Raw genomic sequence first — 18,955 nt, 5'->3', positions numbered from 1 at the left:
ACTATACCAGTAGGATCATATCTCATCTTGGTTATATACAGCAATAAACTGGAAGGCTGTGACTGCAAGTTTACACTTCAATAAAACAGAGGAGACAGAGCTTTGTTTGTGGTGTTTATTGTCTACATGTTGTTGTCCTGTTTACTTGGCCTTGCCCGGTTTCTGTGACTGAGCCTGTGCCTTCAGCACTCTCACCACGATCTTCTGTTCCTCAATCAGGAAAGCACGGACAATCCTGCAATAGAAAAAGCAACAGATGTTTAGTAGATGTTAGTGTAACAGGTTTAACAACCAAACTATGCTAGACCATTCCATACATGAAATGATAGGGTCCCATATATATATATACTACAGGCTGAAAAAACTAACAAATAATAAGTATGTTACTATATCGTCTTTGTGGATAGTATTTAAGTGCAGTTATAGATGTCATAAAAATCGATTGTCCGGTCAGATTTGGGGGACAATTTTCTTATTGATTACTGGATATATGATCTTGCAATAGAAATTAAAACATCTCCGGCCGAACTGTTTCTTTATTGGATTTTCGCCCATTAAAGTTGCATGATAAAGCGTGTCATAAATAAATGAGAGAGCACAAGTCCGGTATGAGACCATAACTTATGTAGAAAGTGCCAGGAATGTCTCCAGCTTGAACATTTTTGACATGTAAGTTCGTGTCACCCAATGTGGGGTGAAAGGGCCGCAGGTTGTGTGATGTTTCAGTATGACTGGCCTTACCAGGCATTAACAATGATTAATTTTGGGGCATTGCAAAGGACAAGTAAAATTCCATTCAATGTGAATTTGGAAGCCCAGGTTGTTAATTTTGTTGTTAAATCTGTCATTTTATACTTTTGAAAACATATATCATAAAGTTTTAATTTTTATGTAGGAGGGGTGAGTCCTGGAGACAGACCTAACTAGACTTGTATCTCTTCCCTATTTGTCTGTAGAACAAATTCTTTCTGACCTTTCACGGACAGCTTTCCCAGACAAACAGCCGCCGTAAGCCCTGGTGACATGCTTGAGTCTACGGGACATGGACATCAGCTTCTTGGGTCTTGGTGCCTTCACCTGTATCAAACATTGTCAAGATGTCACATACGTCAGGAAACACAGGAACAAATGAAATCCAGCAACTTTCCCTACAAGTACTGGTCTGGTGATCAAATTTTTGTCATCAACAATTACAGAGTGCAAAGGCCGAGTGGGTTGAGTGTTCGCCTTGCATTCGGTAGGTTGTGAGTTTGATCCCCGGCAGAGTCATACCAAAGACTTTAAAAATGGTACATGCTGCTTTCTCTGCTTTGCACTCAGCACTAAGGCCATGTTGATTTGATTATATGGATGACATCCTCCGGGAACTCCAAAACTGATGCGAGCGAGCGAATAAAAAAAAGTTTGGCCCCCAAAAAAAGTTGCCTTCAGTATGAAATCTAAGTGGCCAGGAAGGTTGAACATAGGACTAAACCAGGGCTCGAATTAACCACTTGCGCGCCCCTGCCGCGCAAGTAGTTTTCTCTGTGCGCAAGTTGTTCAGAAAGTCAGGTTGCACACGGCGCAACTTGATTTTTTGGGTAAACAAAACGATCCTTAAGTTACAGGCACTTTACTAAAAAGATATTAGAAAATGTACACCCTGTTTTGGGGATGAACGCCTTTGGTAAGCACTAATTTTCCGCTGGAAACTTCGCTCAAAGTTCAAAATTTGCGGAAATCTCGCACTAACTCATATCTCGCAAATCGCGAGAGTCATACCCCATTGGCCATTTCGGCGTGACGTAGCACGCCTGGGCGCTGCTATTAGTGAAAAATCTGATGACCCAACGTTGTGTTCACGCAGCAAGGCATGAAACTTTGACAATGTAAATACGAAAACTCATCGACTGCCTAACGTCCTTGCCGATAAGTACATGTATAGGCTTATTTTAAAGGTTTTTTGCTTGTTTGGGACAATACTGTCGATGAAATGCGGGAAAAACAGCTAGTGTGACAATGACTATACTGGGGAGGGGTGCACGGTCAGCACTGTTCAACGGAGGTCGCGATTTTTTCACGGTTCTTTGAGATGTTATTTTTGTTGCACAACTTGCAGTCTTTATTTTCAAAAGATCGATAAATAAATGTTGTTTATTGAGAAAAGTGTGCTAATTTGCCCTTTTTTTGTGCTATATTTCTTCACCTGAAATGAACTGTTTTTACAGATAATTGATAAGCAGCTAATTTGGAGAAAGTAACAACTTGGAAGTGGCGCAACCTGAAATGCTGATGGCGCAAGTTGGTTTTTGATTCAGGTTGCCGCCTGCGCAACCTGGCAAAAAAAAGTATTTCGAGGCCTGACTAAACACACATAGTATGGTATACCATGATCCTCTGGACCTGAATTTTCTGTACTGGTACCTCCCCCAACCAACAATAGATTTTTTTTCTTTCCGTCCTTTCACATCTTATTCTTTGACTTTAGATTCATTTTGGCATTCTATATATGGCATTAGTTATCTGTTTTCTGATACTTTTTTTTCAATCTACGGAATATTTGTGCTCATTTTACAGCTGCTTTGCACAATTTATTGTGTGGTCGAAAACTTTTTTTTTTTTTTGGAAATGGCCGAAAATTGGTGCGAGCGCGGATGTCATCCATATAATCAAATCAACGTGGCCTAATGAGGAAAAGAATAGAAGTTAAACACACATCACTACCAGCGGACCAGCACCCTGCTGTAGTGGCTTACACAAATGTGTGGCCCAAGGGCTAAAGAAATGGAGATGAGACCACCCTAAGCATCTGCACAGATGTATGAGCAACTTTTTAACAATTACTGTAAAAGATAGAACTGTAACACAAGATTTTGTTGTGTTCATTCATACTGGATACAACTACATGTACTACTACTGTAGTATGTGAGCAATACAATTCAGATTTTCTTGAAGATACACAGCTGCCAAAATTTGCAACATTTGATGCCGTAAGACATTCACAACAATATTACATTGATCCAAAGTTCCCAACCAATGTACAGCTCCTTACCATAAATCTTGAAATGTTCACCATTGTTTTATTTTTATAGTGCAAAGCAAATTCTGGTCTCAACACTGCGAATTTGTCTCCAATATTTTATCACTGTACCACAGGGTTGTTTGAACTGTGAACTTGTCCCTTCCCCTTGTCATCGAACTTGTAGGCTAAGGGTGAAACCAAGTCCCCACAAAAGTGAATGATTTGGTAGTAGTGCTTACCCCAAACAGCTTTACTTTGCTGTCACCACATCTAGGTTGGCTGCCCTTCTTCTTGGTGTACAGATACACCAGTTTGCCACCTGCCACGTGAGCAAGAGAAAGTTGCATATACATGAGTCAATGTAAGGCATAGAACTGAACTTAAGGCCATGCAACGGGTTTGGGTTTTGTGCGCATAAAAAATTTGCGCGTTAAAACTTGATCGTTAAAAATCTGGGCGCAGTTTTTAACGTACGTGCAGATTTTTAACGCGCGTGCAGATTTTTAACGCGCAGAAAACCTGTTCCCCCATGCAACACATATCTTAAAAACATAACTTACTGTTGTGCATGGATAGTGGATACCATTTGTGCTTGATATTCGATAAACCTGTTCATGTGCTTGTACAGTATACTTCACTAAAAGTAGTATGTTGACAAAAGTTCCCAGTGACATAAGTAATCATAGCCAAAGACTTCTCATATTCATAACATCGAAAATCATGCTTTTTTGTCCAGGAACATACGGAATATAGTTTAGAGCTCTATTTCTTGTGCTTTTTGATGTTTTAAAGCTCCTAGGTTGTAGAATATATTTGTGTTAGGAATTTGTGTAAAAGAAAATAACATTTACCTGGAGTCTTCGAACTGCTCAGGCCACATCACAAGCAAGTGGGAGGGGGGGGGGGGGCATCGGAAAGATGGGAAAGTACATATTAGTCGGAGATAATTATACGAAAAAAAATGAAAAAAGCCCCAAATCAAGTAACGACTGGCTAACAACTGTCAGAATATGTAGTTGCATCATGACGATAACAACTGTCTCAGTCTGCCTGTTACTCACATGCGCCTGCGGTTCGACTTCGTGTTGTACGACAGTCGCCGCCTGTATGTCAGCCGCTTCACCATGGTGGAAACCTAGTCATAAAATAACATCAGTATCATATAGACACCTAAATTTTAGGCTAAAAGACACTTCAACAGTTTTTGCACGTATCCTGTTATTTTCATGGAACAAAAATCTGGCAAACTGTCGGATTATAGTGGATTTTATACGTTGGTACAAATGTGGATACTGTACCTTTGGTGCAAAATGGCGAAAGGAAGCGCAAAGCCTATTGGGTAATTTCCCAACTACTTGAAGCTGTTCAATGTAAGTATTTGAATGCCTAATAAGACAGCTATTTCTATCATATTAATATTGACGTGATGCGGATCTGGAGTGGCCCACATGCAATCGAATTATCAAAAATGATGTTTATTTAATTTACAGCCGTCATTTTTGTCAGTATTTACACTTTGATATAAAGCTCCACGTACCACTTACCAGGCACTTGCCACGGCCACCTTCATTAGTGCTGGAAGAAAACAAGATGGCTTCTCTTCTCGATTCTTACGAGCAGCAGTACAGCAATGTCACCGCCGAAATTACCAACAAAATCGCCAAAATTGTCAAATTATCTGGTGGTAAGTGTAAGAGGAATAGTTAGGCTGTGCTAAAATGGTATTTACGGTCTTCTGTAGCTGTAGTTTCTTGGTTTGTCACAGGTTTCAAATTGCCAAAGCTGACCACCACGTTTGTAAGACTAAGAGTGAGATGAGCTGTCAAAATATTGATCCAGGGCGCCCGTGCCTGATACAAATTTGTTAACGTTAGTCATGGATATACTTGTGCGTTGTCATAGGAGGCAGATTTTGTAAGCCATTCATTAGCCTTTCATATTCCTTTTATGCGTTACTTTTTTAGTACACTGACGGTTGAATGTGTATTAGCATTACATTCAATTCGTTGGTAAGACCCCAATAAATTATAAAGGGGTGTGTCTTTTTTTTACGAACGTACCGCGTTGTGTCTTTTTGTAACCCTGGCCCATTTCGTAAATAGTGGTTGCTTGGTGCAAAATTAGGCAACTGAAGATGTTGACTTAGATATGCAACAGTGAGGGAGTGATGCATTGGGGACTCATTTAGTATTGATGATTTGTTGTCACGACTTTTATTGTTAGTGAATTGTTGTCTTTAAAATTCATTATTATTTGATATCTTGCATCTCCAGTTTTAGGACGTTAGTCCTAAGGAATTTCTGAACTCAGTCACGTTTATGAAAAGAAGTATTAACCATCAGTTGCGCTACAGGTCTTCTCCCAGCTTAGCTTTCAAAGGCTGATTGAAATAAGCCTTTACTTTCATGTTAACTTTTCATGTCAGAAATCAGTGTTTTGAAACCAAATCAAAACATACATGCATACCATCTTCAGTCATGTAAGGTAGTACCTGATGTGGACTAGTCTACTTGCTTCCTGTGTGCTTACTACTATACATCAGGTGGCCTAAATGTTGTTTTAGTTGACTCTTGAATGATTCATTCATCTGCTGCTGACTACTTCCCCAGTAGCCCTGTTCCAATCAGTTGGAGGTATATTCAATTGTAACTAAAGGTACAGTGCAAAGAGGAACAAGTTGAAATTCTGTGAATTATCTAGTTGATAATTTTTGTGTGTGTCCTGTTACATGTGATAGGTGAAAAGAGACACATGGTCACCAATGTGGAAAAGCAGATGGAAGAGGCAAAAGAACTGGTAAGTTGAACTTATTTCCATTACATTTCTGGAGACTTTTATGATTATCCAGCCACCCAAACTAAAAAACAGTGTTTAATTTTCTTCTTCTTGTTGTCTTGTGACACATAGTTAGAACAGATGGATCTGGAAGTTCGAGACATCCCGTCTAAGGAGAGGCAGAAGTATGCCACAAGACTCAAGAGCTACAAGACAGAGCTGGGCAAACTGGAGAAGGACTTTGTAAGAATCTGCTTTGCTGGGACTGCTTTGTTCCACCATGCATCCTTTTGTTTTTTTATCTATCAGACATATTCGAGAAGACGCTTTCTCTGTTGTCTTCTATTTACAGAAAGAAAAGAAAATAACTTTATTGTAATACAGGCATTTAGTTAGGACGTTAGGTGATTGGTTTGCTAGAATGTGCATGTATGTTAGCCTGTTTGTGTCAGAGTGTGACAAGTACCACATGAAGCGTATGTGTACTTTTCATCATGTTTTAATTTAACCATATCTTTGGGCAGTTTGGATGAACACTCACTTTTGCAGGTCTTGAAAGGACTTATATGTTTGAATTCTAAGTTGAATCTCCATTGTTTTGGTTATTTGTATGTTGAAAACAGGTATCAAACGAGGCTGACTGATTTTGCTATATTGTGTGTGTGTAGTTGTGTCAGGCTTAAGTAGTAAAAGAAACAAGAAGTTTTTTTTAGTCATAGAGCCCCTGTTTTAATATAAAATATCATAAGTCAAAATACTTTCCTTTACTTTCAATAATGTTCACAACTTGTTTATTGCCTCCTTTGCTGCTTGTCCTATTTATACAAACCCAGTAAGTATGCTGACACTTTTTCTTTTGAGATGCATCTACCTTCTGGAGTTTGATGATACATTGTATTATCCAACCTTTTCTTTCTGTACAAGATTTCTATGCCGTAGAATTCTGTTATTCTTTTTTTTGGTTGTGAGATGTGGGGATGTGACCAATGCACAAAATATACTTAGTACTATGCAGGGCTCTAGCCAGCTCAAATTTTTTTTCCTTCAGCCAATTCCCATTGTCGCAAAAACACTATTCCAGGAGTGAACTGAGACCTTGAAAAAACGGTTTTAATGAGATTATTGTATGCGAAAGGGCACCGACACACATTGTCAACAATCATAACAATAGCAAAACAAACAGTGTGTGGCTTTTACGGCCGTGGACAGCGTCTCCAAGCCGCCCGTAGCTTCCACCAAGGAGCTTTTATCAGATTTTTTCCGTCAAGGTTGACGGATTGGTTTAAAAAATTTTCCGTCACACGCAGCAAATTTCTGTCAATTGACGGAAAAACGGACGCTGGCTAGAGCTCTGGTACTATGGCACCCTCTCCCCTAAGGTAATTACACTAACATTAGCAACAAGTACATTTTGTATATTAGTAATTATTACATGTGCTGTAAACATAAAGTCCTGTGAGTGTAGTGTAGGCCATCCTGTTGTGGAGATTTCTTAGTGCCTGAACATGTGTTGGTGTATGTTTTGCTCAGAAGAAGGCCAAACTACACGGAGGAGCAGGCAGTAGAGAAGAACTGCTGGGGCCAGACGACCCTTCTCACTCTGAGGACCAGGTAATATATGTACTGGAATTTTTTATTTCATTTTAGCGATGATCACTCAACTGCATAATTATGACATGTTTTCCATTGTATTTCCGCTGTACTACCGAACTGCAAACTTAAAACACTGAAAACCTTGTTTCTGTTCTTCCTATCACAATTATTGGATCTTAATACTTTGTATTCTTATGAGTAGCCATCATTGATTGCTGTGGTCTTTACTACTCTAAAACTTGTACATAAGAATGTTTCGCCCATGTTTGTGCAGAGAACACGACTGTTAGACAACACAGAGAGGTTGGAGAGGTCTGGTAGAAAGCTGGAGGCTGGATACAGGATGGCAGTAGAGACAGGTACGGATGTACAGCTCACATTTCTCAGCATTAGAACCTTCACGAGGAAGGTTCTGGTTCTGGTAGGGTTTGTGGGAAACAGTGATTGTAACGTTATGTGGTTGAACAGCACAGGAACATCATGCCATCAAAACAATCATTCTTCAGACTTGAGGTTATCCAATTATGATGTCACAGTGAACCCAACACCAAGTCTGATCATGAAGAAGAAACTTACTTGTATTTTGAAAAGCCATAAAAGTTTTATTGGCACATGGGTAGTAAATGTTTTGCAATGACATGTAGTCACAATGTTTTTTTGCAAGTTTCCAAACTGGCTGGTGTGTTCACACTGATTGTAAAAGAATAAAAGCCACACTTTAATTTTCTTTAAAAAAAGAGTAATCCCAGTTTTCAGTGGTCAAAGCACAAGTTGTTCCTAACTTTGGAGCTTGTTCATACATGTAGAGCAGTGTGTGTTTGTGTGTGTGTGTAGTGTTTTCCTTTTTGTTGGTAAAACTGACAGATGTAAAAAATACTAACTGCTTTTCCTGTGAAAATTGTTCTGTACAGAACAAGTTGGAGCCGATATATTAGAAAACCTTCATCAGGACAGGGAGAAAATACAGAGGTCAAGAGACCGGGTGAGTTGTAGCCTTTTACTGTCAAATGTAACAAACAGTACAATGTTGGTTTGTAGCCATTTCTTAAGAGCACAGATTCACACATATTTGACACTCTGAAAAACTATGTGACCATTGTGTTGACATTGAATGTTAGTTTATACTGTAAATCTGGAAATGTTCAGAACAGTTTTTTTCATTTTGCCATAGTTACCTGTCTGCTGTAAAATCATGACACTGCAAATATGTGCTTCCATGGTGATTCTAGTACACTACTTTCATTGCTGTTGTGTTTTGGACTAGTATGTAGTTAAGTTTTTTTTTTTCCTTTTGCAATGTTCGTTTGTAGTTGCGCGAGACTGACAGCGACCTGGGCAAGAGTTCACGTATCCTGTCAGCCATGATGAGAAGGTAGGTAAGCAAACCTCGTGTCTCTTTGACTTTCACACACATCCTTGATGAATATGGAAGTATTGACACACTATGGACTCGGTCCTAATTGATCCACAGACGCCAAGAATCTTTTGTTTTAGAAGACACCAACCCAACAAGGTTTGAATATAGTATATCTGCAGATTGTATGGAAACATGTTACCTGAAAAGTTACTATGTCCTGAAGTCATCTTTGGGAAAAGTATCTCTGAACAGGTTTGCAAAGGAACAAAATGCCACCTGCACATGCAGGTAAATTGCAATTGTGCAGGCATTTCTGATGTCTACTTTCACTGGTTCATGCTAAAACCAGGATTAGGTACAGCCAGTAGTGGCAGAAAAATACCTTGTGTTCTTTGCAGTACCAGTACATGTAGTATCTTTGAATAGCAGAAAAAGTAGCTCAAATCCTGATGTCAATAGCCTTAATTCTACAATGAAACTCCTCTAGCTTCCTTCTCTCTAGCCTAGACTGTATTATAGATCTAGAGTGTAGAAGAACATTTGTACAATTTTGATCCATAGTATATTTACATTGAAGTCTTTTTCTTTTGTTTTTCCAGAATAATCCAGAATCGAATAGTGCTGTTCGTGGTCATTGCAGTTATTATCCTAGTCATTGCGCTCACCATATACTTCAGCACTAGGAGTTAGTCCACATAGCAACAGTGGGGATGTGAATCAGATATAGCACAATACACTAACTACCTAATGCACATTGGTATTTATTGACATTACCTGCAGAATATAATTGATTGGAATATCTTACATATTGGGACTCCAGTAGACTTGACTTTATGTGTCATCCTCTTCAGATGAAATAAATAAGAGAAAGAATAAAATTCTTGTCATCTCAAAAGAAATAAATTTACTAAAAGTACTAGAAAGCAAGACAATAACAATCTATGAAATCAAAGTGTTGTGGTCTTTGGCTTTAAATTGAAGTATTTGTGTTGTTTTGTCATAACCAATATTGTTTACAATTATGTTGTTTTGACAAAGAAAGATGGACTAACACAGCTGAAAAGATCTTGAATGTACTTGTACCTTTAAGATAGTTTTGCATGATTGCAAACCTTATTTATTAAGACCACTCTTCAGACATTATGCAAGTTGTTTAAGCCTATAGTTAGTCTATGTTCATGTGAATTTATCATTGTTATACATGTAGGTTGCTGTTCTGCACTTATCAATGTCATTCCCATTAGGAGGAGGGAGATTTTGTTTGGCACATAGTAAGAGTTGCACAAAGATGAAGATTGACTATAATGTATATCAGAATCATTGACTTGATGAATTCCCCCTGCGTGTCCCGCTAAGTTCTGACAATTTTGCTAAAAAAATTAAGAAATAGAGTAAACGAAATGCATTTCTGTACAAAATACCTTTCTCTGTGTATCCTAGATGTGTATGAACTGTATGGAACTTAATTGTATTTCAGTCTCGCATCACTAACAAGGCCAAGGCAACTTTGCTTACAGTGCAATTGAGTATGATAATGTTTTACAGTATGGAGGAGTGACAGTTCCATTTCTGTAAAAAGCTGTATGTTTTGAACTTTTTCCAGTGACTTCCTTCAGCACAAAAACATTATTGTGGCATATTTGAGAAGGATAGAATTTGTTGTAACATATTATAAACCAGATGTAAAGTTGAAAGGATCTGTTGTGAGGAAATGGAATTTTTATGCAGTATCTATTGTGATGGAAACATGATAAAGTGTTAACGGTGAGGGTTGCATATGGTGATTTTTGTTTTCTTAAGACTTGAGACGTATGTTAAGGATTCAATGCATGTGGAATGAAATCCATGTGCAATGCAGTATTTGTCATTTAACAAATGGTATGAAAAGCTAGAGTTTGATGACTTCACACTTTTGCCAGATAATTTTCCCATTATGATGCAAATGAACAGAGATAAAAAAAAAACTGCAGTAGTGAAACCAGGAAGCTGTTTTTCAATTGCCCACTGCCAAACAGCTGCCACTGGTACCAGGCGACTTGAATGTTGCATGGGGTCTTATTGGTTAACCCAAATTACATGATTATAGACTAGGAAACCACATTTTAAAGGAAACCAGTAATCACAAATACTTGGGTGTTACCTTAGATAACCAACTATCATGGTCCAACCATATAAATAACATTACAAGTAAAGCAAACAAGACCCTTGGATTTGTTAATTGCAACTTATACGACTGTCCCCAAAAGGTCAAACAAAAAGCCCACTTTAGCTTGGTTGGACCCCATCTTAAATATGCTAGTGCAGCGTTGGATCCTCACCATTAAGACCACATTTCCAAAATAGAAGTGGTCCAAAAAAGAGCTGCCAGATTTGTCCTAAATGTACCTAACAGACCAAATTCTCAGTCAAGCGCAACTAAACTAGTCTAGGACTTGGGATGGGATACACTAAAAAATAAAAGAGCAGCCAACAGACTTACAATTCTCCAGAAATCTAGACAAGTTCTCCGAGCCCTGCCGGTTGATCCCTATTTGCAGCTGAATCCAAGGCAATCTCGACATAATCACCCAAACTCATCAAGACCAACAAAGATTGTCTCAAATACTCATATTTCCCAAGAAACACTATCGATTGGAATAATCTACCATATGCAACCATCCTTCAAGCTAATCCCGTTAAGTTCAAGGAAGAGGTGTAACAACATCTGAGAAACGGCCAATAAAACAGTAGTACTGCGCCCTGGGTGGATTGACCCAACACTAAGGGGTGTTACCCAGTATCCACACAAGAACAAGAACAAGTATCTCATTGCATTTCCACATTAACTTGGCTCTTGCATAACTGAGCAAAGTTGACCACCTTATCACTTCAAAGCTATGAAACTCCTGTCATTTACAACTATTAAATTACATCATTTTCTCGCCAGTTATGCAAAGTAGGCCATTACTTTTTCTCATTGCAACAACTACATTATGTTGAATATCACCTTAGCCATTAATCTGTTGCAAAGTTCTGTACAAAAGATCCACTGCACTTCCAAGTAAAACCAATAGCGGATCCAACCAACCTCCGGGGGCTGTCTACCTGTCCAAAATCATGACAGCAGTGCTTGTTATATTACGCCATTCCATGTTTTATTTTGTGGTCCACTTTTGTGACGAGTTTGTTAAGTGACTGATACTGCTGTAAGAACAAGCAAAGAAATTAAAGAGTAAATGTAAGGGGCAGTCTTGACTCTCTGGGACTATAGATGGCCACAATCTCTGTTTTGGTTAACTTGTGTGGGATATCCGTTCTTATTTCATGCACAGTCGTCTGTACATGTACTTTAAAAGGGGAAAGTAGTTGAAGACGAAAATGCTTGGGGGCGCTTTTGAATTGAAACTGAAATGAATTCAAATGAAATGACGTCAAATGATGACAAGGAGCTTAAAGAATAGGTTCTTTGGTTATGACTAACAAGGACGCAATTATGATGAAAACTTTGAAATGAAATGTCATTTGCATATCATAAGCAATACGGGAAAACAAAAAAAGAAACGCCCACGCCATACTGTCACGTTAAACTAAGGTCACAACGGGGCTACGTCCGTCCGTTTTTCTGGAAAAACGTGGGAAGGACTGGCAAGAGCGGGGAGGTAGTGCGTCAACGCACGTCACTCCCACGAATGCTTTTGAATGTAATAACTATGCGGTGTGCATGCCGTGAGCGGTTGCGTGCATTGTTGCGCAAGTGGTGAGTTAACGTTGTACGTGCTTACAACGTACGATCTCTGTGCGACTGCCACCTTACCGTACTTAAACGTGCTGCTTACGTACGATTTCCTTACTCGCATGTTGTAAGTGCGCTGTACAGAGCACATGCTTCGCCCGTGCTGGCTCGCACGGGGGGTGAATCCGCAGCCCTAACGCAGAGAAAGTTTTGCATGCACTTAAAAAGTGCTACGGCGTGTCTGCGTGCTCCCGAATACGTAGGATTTCGAACGGAGGCGGTACTTTCCACTTACGGATCCCAAAATTTGTCCACTTTTTTTCACGAAGACAGCACGCAAGTTACACGTACGGCGAATGGTGGCCTAGTCTTTAGCTAGTTCGCTGCCATAAATACAGTGTACAGTGACTGCGGTTTTAACTGACCACACATTGTCTTGTATCTAGAATACGGCCCAGTTTGGGGCAATAGTGCGCGCGCAGCGGTCCCGTTCCGCACGGGTGGTTTGGAGAAAGGGTCACATGAAGTCGTGGATTGGACAGCTGGACGGTTGCTTTTGTCGCTTATAGACGCACACGCACGCACTCACCTACGCACGCACGCGCGCGCGCGCACTCACACACGCACGCACGCACCAACATTGCTACAGTGAGACCCACACCGGTTCAGTGAACTCATGAGAAAGTTAGTAGACAATTTGTCTTCCACTCTAGAACTGTTTTGAGTTCCCCACCTGACATAGGTCTGTTACACGACTGCCAAGAAAACCATTACGTATGATAGATATCCCAGAGGTTAATTTGCAAACCGTGCCTTACATATGAAATACTGCTGACAGTAATTGCTAAAAGCAAATTGATGGTCATTCAAATGAAAGACAGTTCAAAGTTGCTGAATTGTAATTACCTGAGCTATCACTTAAATCATATGAATGTGTTATAAAGTAACACACAGGTACTGAAGACGACGAGTTGAGGGCAACCCTCCCCATGTGTATGTGGGTGTGCATTCATCCAGACACGTAGCAAGTTGCGTTGAGCACTCAAAAGTTTAACAAGTCTCTCAATTATTATCATCAGTTGCTGAAAGTACGCAAAGTGAATTCGTGCTCTAACAAATTACAGTAACGATGCACTCACTGACCCAACCTCTGACAACACTGCATGTAGTAGATCAACTGTTGTATAATTTGCGTTTAAAGATAAAAATAATATCACATTACTCTACTTGTCAAATGGTAAGACGTTAGCCCTTATTTTTTACCCCACATGCATTTGCTAGCCAGTCTCAGGCAACATGTAGGTTTTCAATGTAATCCAATCCATCCTCGCTTGAGCCGTGTATCCTTTAACCCTTTATCCCATATATACCAGCAGAATAAGAAAGGCGGCTGAAAATAAAACCCATACAATATTGTGTTTTTCCTGTCCAGGTTCTGACATCTGAGGTCAGATTGGGCGATTCCAGATTCAGGACCTCAGACAGGGTCGGCCATTAATAACCCCGGGTCCGCAGGTTTGACAGTGACTAGTTCGTTACTCCATATCTCTGTCAGGTTGGATATCAGAATCGCCCGATGAAGTGACCTCTGGTCAAATCTTTCAAATACGTCAAAGCTTTCTGTCCGAGTTTTTGAAGACTTAGTCCTTCTGACATCCACTCAGAGTTGACTATTTTGCAATACTTAAGCCGAGTAAAGCTTGTTACTACCATGAAAAATGCGAGTATTATTCGGGTGTGTCTGCCTCTCTGTGTCGCCACAATTCAGGCCACTCTAGATGGATCGTGATGATATTTGGTATGTGGGTAGTTGTTGACAAGACGGAAGTGAAGCTCGATTTTATACCTCCTGCTAATTTTTCTTGTTATGGGTGACATTGCTTTAGGTATAATCTTGGCCGAATAATTCCAAGATGTCCTTCTCTGACACAGGATATGCAACTTCACGAACTTTTGTATCCTCTCGAACTACTGTAGCACAGCAGCTTTCAATTTAGGAAACTCTTACGACAGTCAGTCCTATAATAGCCAGTTGTGACATAAAGCATACCGTTGGCTCCACTAGGTTCGGTCCGCTATATTACTGGAAAAGTAGCATACATCCTGTGTTGTTCGATTACATTATGCAGCAAGTGACAGGACGGAATGGGAGCTGAGCACAAAACATACGAAAGTATTCATTGTGTAAAAATAAACACTGAAATCGAGTAGATACGCCATGTAAGATAAATACCATGCATATGCTTGCAAATGTTACCTTATTAGTTCCATGCATATTTCATAAAAGATTCAAGTCTTCAGGAAATGCCATCCATCAAATTGTGGTCCTGTCGCCTTACCGGAAGAGTCTACTAAATCGTGTTAGGCACGTTTCCCGATTTTAGTATTCTTCAATGGGCAGGCATTAGATGACCTGTAGGTCATTTTGAACTAAAGCACATCGTAATCAAATCAGGCTCGTATTTCCAGTCACAGAATGGTCCATATAAAAACTTCACGGTAGCATGTACAACTTTTAAGTGGTCTGGGTCGTCTTGATTTGCTGTACTGTCAAAGTCGTATTGATCCTTTTGTTAGCATCTCCAGAAAGGGAAAGTAAGGGAATACCACTGTCAGATTGCTTTTAGATAGGCTTGTAAGGTTGCTTTTCATAACAGTTAATAAGCAGTAACCTAGGCCGTCTCCACTTTGCACAATCTGTATAACCTATGCAGAAACTACATGTATAATACCCAAGTTTTGGTCTTTGTGAAGGCCTTTCTATGTGTCTCGTGTTTATGTGAGCCTATATCACTATATGATGTGCATTGTTAACTTACCAGGGGTAGCCCTTTGTAATAGCTTTAGGCTAATTTGACAGCCCGAGATGTATGTTTTTAATTGTATAGCTAGCCTTAAAGATCAAATCAAATCAAGGTGGGTGGGGAGTAAAGAAGTGAGACAAATAACTACAAAATATGGATACAAATATCTACACCTGATTGTCGAAGTTGGCTGGCGACAAGTGCTTTGAAGAGCCTCTCTCAGACATCGATGGTTAGATTTGGCCGATTGTTTGTAAAAGTGGTAGTGACACAAAGATCAAAGTAATGTCAGGGCCTGGCAGCTTTTCATTTCCTTCATCTGTTTTTGACGTTGTTTGGTTAAAATTTCCATCCAACAAGTGCTTCGGGGTCAGAGTATCTGATAGAAAGGAGCGATGGCATCTAATCTATAAACATCTGGCTAAACAATACTCCGATACTGGAAAACTAGACAAGCTAACGGAACGGATGGCAGACTAACAAAAAGAATTGTGTTGGCTGATGTCCCAAAAAGTTTGCCGGTGCAATTTTGAACTTTCTCAAGCTCATTAGCCAGTACTGATAAGCATCGCACATGTGCCACTGCCGGGACTACGGTGCCGATTGCAATATTCCTAAGAGGAAAGCTCTGGGCATACCCAGTGATACCGTCTGGGCCTAACCATTTACGGCAGTGTCGGTAGTGTGTGATAGTATCATGCCCAGGATCATGTCTAACTATCCTTTCAGCGAGCCCACTGGTGCTTGTGGGAGGGCATGTCCCGGTTCAAAACGTCCCCTCTCTGCTCTGACGTTCATTACGTCTGTCTGGGGAGAGGAACTGGATTCATTAGCAGGACGAAGACGTCCACTAGCGGCCATCCTTAGCCGCCCTGCCTGACCCGGAGTGTTACAGAAGTGCCCCAGGACAAGTTTGGCGACGGTTTGACATTTAGCAGGGCCGACTGGAGAGGCGCTTCACTGACCTTCTGTATGGAACGGTGACATGGCTGTCCGCCCAGTGATTGCAATAGCATCCTATAGATAGTGCTCCATATTCTATGTGCCGGTGTAACAGGCTAGGTTATACACGAGTAAACTATGGACAGGGGGAAATTCTAGTCCATTACACCGGGCTGAAGGAAGTATGGTCACAAGCAGGAAGGATCGATACTCTATATGATGATTGATAGAATCGGTTTACAATAAAGAAAACCGACAGGGGGCCCAGATCGACCTTGAACTTTCGTCTTGCCAACACCCACTCGCATAACAAATATAGAGTTATTGTTGATCACAAATTTACGGAAACAAAGAAACACAGACAGACAGACAGACAGACAGGCAGACAGACATACAGGCGGGAAGATAGACAGACAGACAGACCCAAAACATAACTCAATTTTGCTTTAAAATAATGATAGTAGAAGAAACGTACTTCCTAATAACCCGATGAATTAAGAAACATTTATTTCATAGTCATAATTTGTCCAAGGAGTTAGCTATACAGTTACACAGTCACAAGCAAGGATTGCTTATGTCTATTTTCTTGGGCTGCCAAATCCTCTTGGTAAAATTGTTATACCTTAAATGGCCAATTTCTGCTGTTTGCAACAACTTCAATGAGGACCCTTGTCGAGCCCACCACAGGTAGAAACAATTGGGGTTCTCACGCACGACTCCTCCCCACCCACGCTGATGCCCTCTACCACGTTTTACTCCCCATATAAAGTTTACTGCCGGATAAAGTCAACTCTTTTCCAGACGTGCACCTTTGACTGCCGCTCTCATTAGCGAGCACTCGACTGAGGCAGCTGATTGCTGCGTTACTGTTATAGCCGTGCTCACCTTGATGGTGTGTTATGGCGCGGACGTGACTGTAACTACTAAGTATACTTGTAGCCGGGGATTTAGTGAATGGTGTTCAATAAGCCGAGTGTTCTGTCATTGTACATGTATAGCTTAGCTGTTGACAATGTTGGCACATGTTCTTTAATCCCGCGTCTGTTAGAATCAGTCCATGCAGCTCCTGAGGGGTTTATGTATTCTGTTTAAGTGTAAATGTGACGTTTTTTTTCTTCAAAACGTTATTCCTATTTGAACGCATGAAATAAAACGTTTGTCCTTTAACTATGCGTAGCCATTTTGCTACATCGTTTTGGGATGTGTGGTGTGAAGTCGGAAAACTCAATATTTAAACTAGAAAGGGAACATTTTTGGAAAATGGCAGGGTGTTTTCCTCCCCTCCCAGTAATTTGCATTTTGTCAAGCTACTCCCACGCGATACTTTACCGTTAGGCTAGCCCATGAGGTGTCGCAAAACAGTAGCAACATGTATGCGATAGGATTCATTCGTTAAAATACTGCTACGATAAAAACATTTTGTGAAAATTTTGGCATACTATCAAATATGCGCAAGATCTCTTTCGTCTTGTGCATTTTGTGATTGGCTATAAATAAAGCAAGTTTAAGGAAAGTTACAACCAGATTAACAAGTATTCGAACATGAAATAGCTTCCCATGGTTGTTTCCAGTGAAGCCTGATGACAGAAGGAGAAGAATAATACACCAATAAAAACAATATGATTTCTTTACGGGAAAAATTATAATAGCTATCTAAGATGCATGACAGGGGACAAGTTGGCCCATGCTTTCTCAGTCTGATATTCTCAATATAAGAGAAACAGAAACTGATAGATAGAAATGTAATGATAATCAAAACATTATTTGTATGATTATTGAACTATGATTCAACAAGACATACGCGAAACTCTAAACATATCTCTGGGGGCGTGAAGCCGTCGAATCGGTATTTAAGTTTCAATATGGAGCGTCTTTGAAGGTATTTTTGCAGCGGCGTAGTGTTGAGTCAAATAGTGTCCAACTTGATGACTATTCCTCTTCAGCCCCTGCCGTCCATGGTGGCTAGAAGCGTAAGGGTAGTCAGGCTAATCTCAGCCGCACACGGCTCTATCAGTCGTGTAAGCACCAGTAAGGCGACTCGCTCCTTTCCCAAGGTCTCTTCTCTATTGATTTACCTACCGTCAGGGCCTGCAGCTCGTGTGGGTGGGCACTATGGTCCGTGCATTCATACTGGATTTTACATTGTATTCTGTACCGCATTATGGGCTATCGATCAGAACTTTTGTTCTCACAGACAAAAGTCTGCCTGCGACATTTGTACGTCCGCTGCGTGTGCCTCCGGATAATCTCTAAGGCAATCACCTATGTACTGCAGAAGTAAGTTAGAATTGCTTGATTAATTTCAAACACGTCCAACCGTATCTAGTTTCCATGCACAAGGTTTCCTATGTTGGCTGTAACTTTTAGAGGCAAGGCCTATTGTTCGGTTTGAATTTACTGGTAACAATGGCCCTCTGCATATCGTTAAACCTGTCTCTGTAGATTAAGCACCCCACTGAAAGGCTGGTTGTTAATCTACAGGTAGTGAAAAATGGTAAAACACTTTTGACAGCCCCTTTAATCGTCGTCTCCCCTGTACTCTTATGTATTGCATTGACATCTAACTGTATTTTATCCTTGTATAGTGTGTAAGAATGTTGTAAAAGTTTGTAGTCAAAACTGTCACGTTTTCTTGTCTGTACGTTTCTGTCACAAACCGGTCTGTCACAGAAACGGGTAATTACAAGCAGATCCTACGGTAGATTAAGATAGTATCAAAAGAAATCAGAGGAGTGAAGCTGGCCTACGAGTGTGTTCGCTACCGGAGAGAA

At 40.2% G+C, this 18,955-nt stretch overlaps 2 protein-coding genes across 5 annotated transcripts; one reads left to right on the top strand and one right to left on the bottom strand.

Moving 5' to 3' along the window:
• Positions 1-101: 101 nt before the first annotated feature.
• LOC118411576 (60S ribosomal protein L34-like) lies at positions 102-4,388 on the bottom strand. 2 transcript variants are annotated; one of them, XM_035813977.1, is made up of 6 exons: positions 4,300-4,388; positions 4,063-4,136; positions 3,853-3,866; positions 3,241-3,320; positions 974-1,077; positions 102-235 (listed from the first exon to the last, which is right to left on the bottom strand). In XM_035813977.1, exons 2-6 carry the CDS (start codon positions 4,125-4,127, stop codon positions 142-144), a joined length of 357 nt encoding a protein of 118 aa, XP_035669870.1. In that variant the 5' UTR covers positions 4,128-4,136; positions 4,300-4,388; the 3' UTR covers positions 102-141. The 2 variants fall into 2 exon arrangements, with proteins under 2 accessions (XP_035669870.1, XP_035669871.1); XM_035813978.1 differs by lacking the exon at positions 4,300-4,388 and adding an exon at positions 4,275-4,298.
• A 113-nt stretch (positions 4,389-4,501) lies between these two features.
• On the top strand, positions 4,502-10,498 carry LOC118411575 (vesicle transport through interaction with t-SNAREs homolog 1A-like). Of its 3 annotated transcripts, none has more exons than XM_035813975.1 (8): positions 4,502-4,685; positions 5,739-5,797; positions 5,909-6,019; positions 7,310-7,387; positions 7,644-7,728; positions 8,281-8,351; positions 8,680-8,741; positions 9,326-10,498. In XM_035813975.1, exons 1-8 carry the CDS (start codon positions 4,592-4,594, stop codon positions 9,414-9,416), a joined length of 651 nt encoding a protein of 216 aa, XP_035669868.1. In that variant the 5' UTR covers positions 4,502-4,591; the 3' UTR covers positions 9,417-10,498. The 3 variants fall into 3 exon arrangements, with proteins under 3 accessions (XP_035669868.1, XP_035669867.1, XP_035669869.1); XM_035813974.1 differs by having other exon boundaries at positions 7,307-7,387; XM_035813976.1 differs by having other exon boundaries at positions 7,307-7,387; positions 8,680-8,745.
• Positions 10,499-18,955: the final 8,457 nt, after the last annotated feature.

This window comes from Branchiostoma floridae, chromosome 3 (genome assembly GCF_000003815.2).
Source record: "Branchiostoma floridae strain S238N-H82 chromosome 3, Bfl_VNyyK, whole genome shotgun sequence".
In the NCBI taxonomy this organism is placed as follows: Eukaryota; Metazoa; Chordata; class Leptocardii; order Amphioxiformes; family Branchiostomatidae; genus Branchiostoma; species Branchiostoma floridae.
Note: the sequence above shows the minus strand (reverse complement) of the source record. Positions and strands in the feature narration are given on the sequence as shown.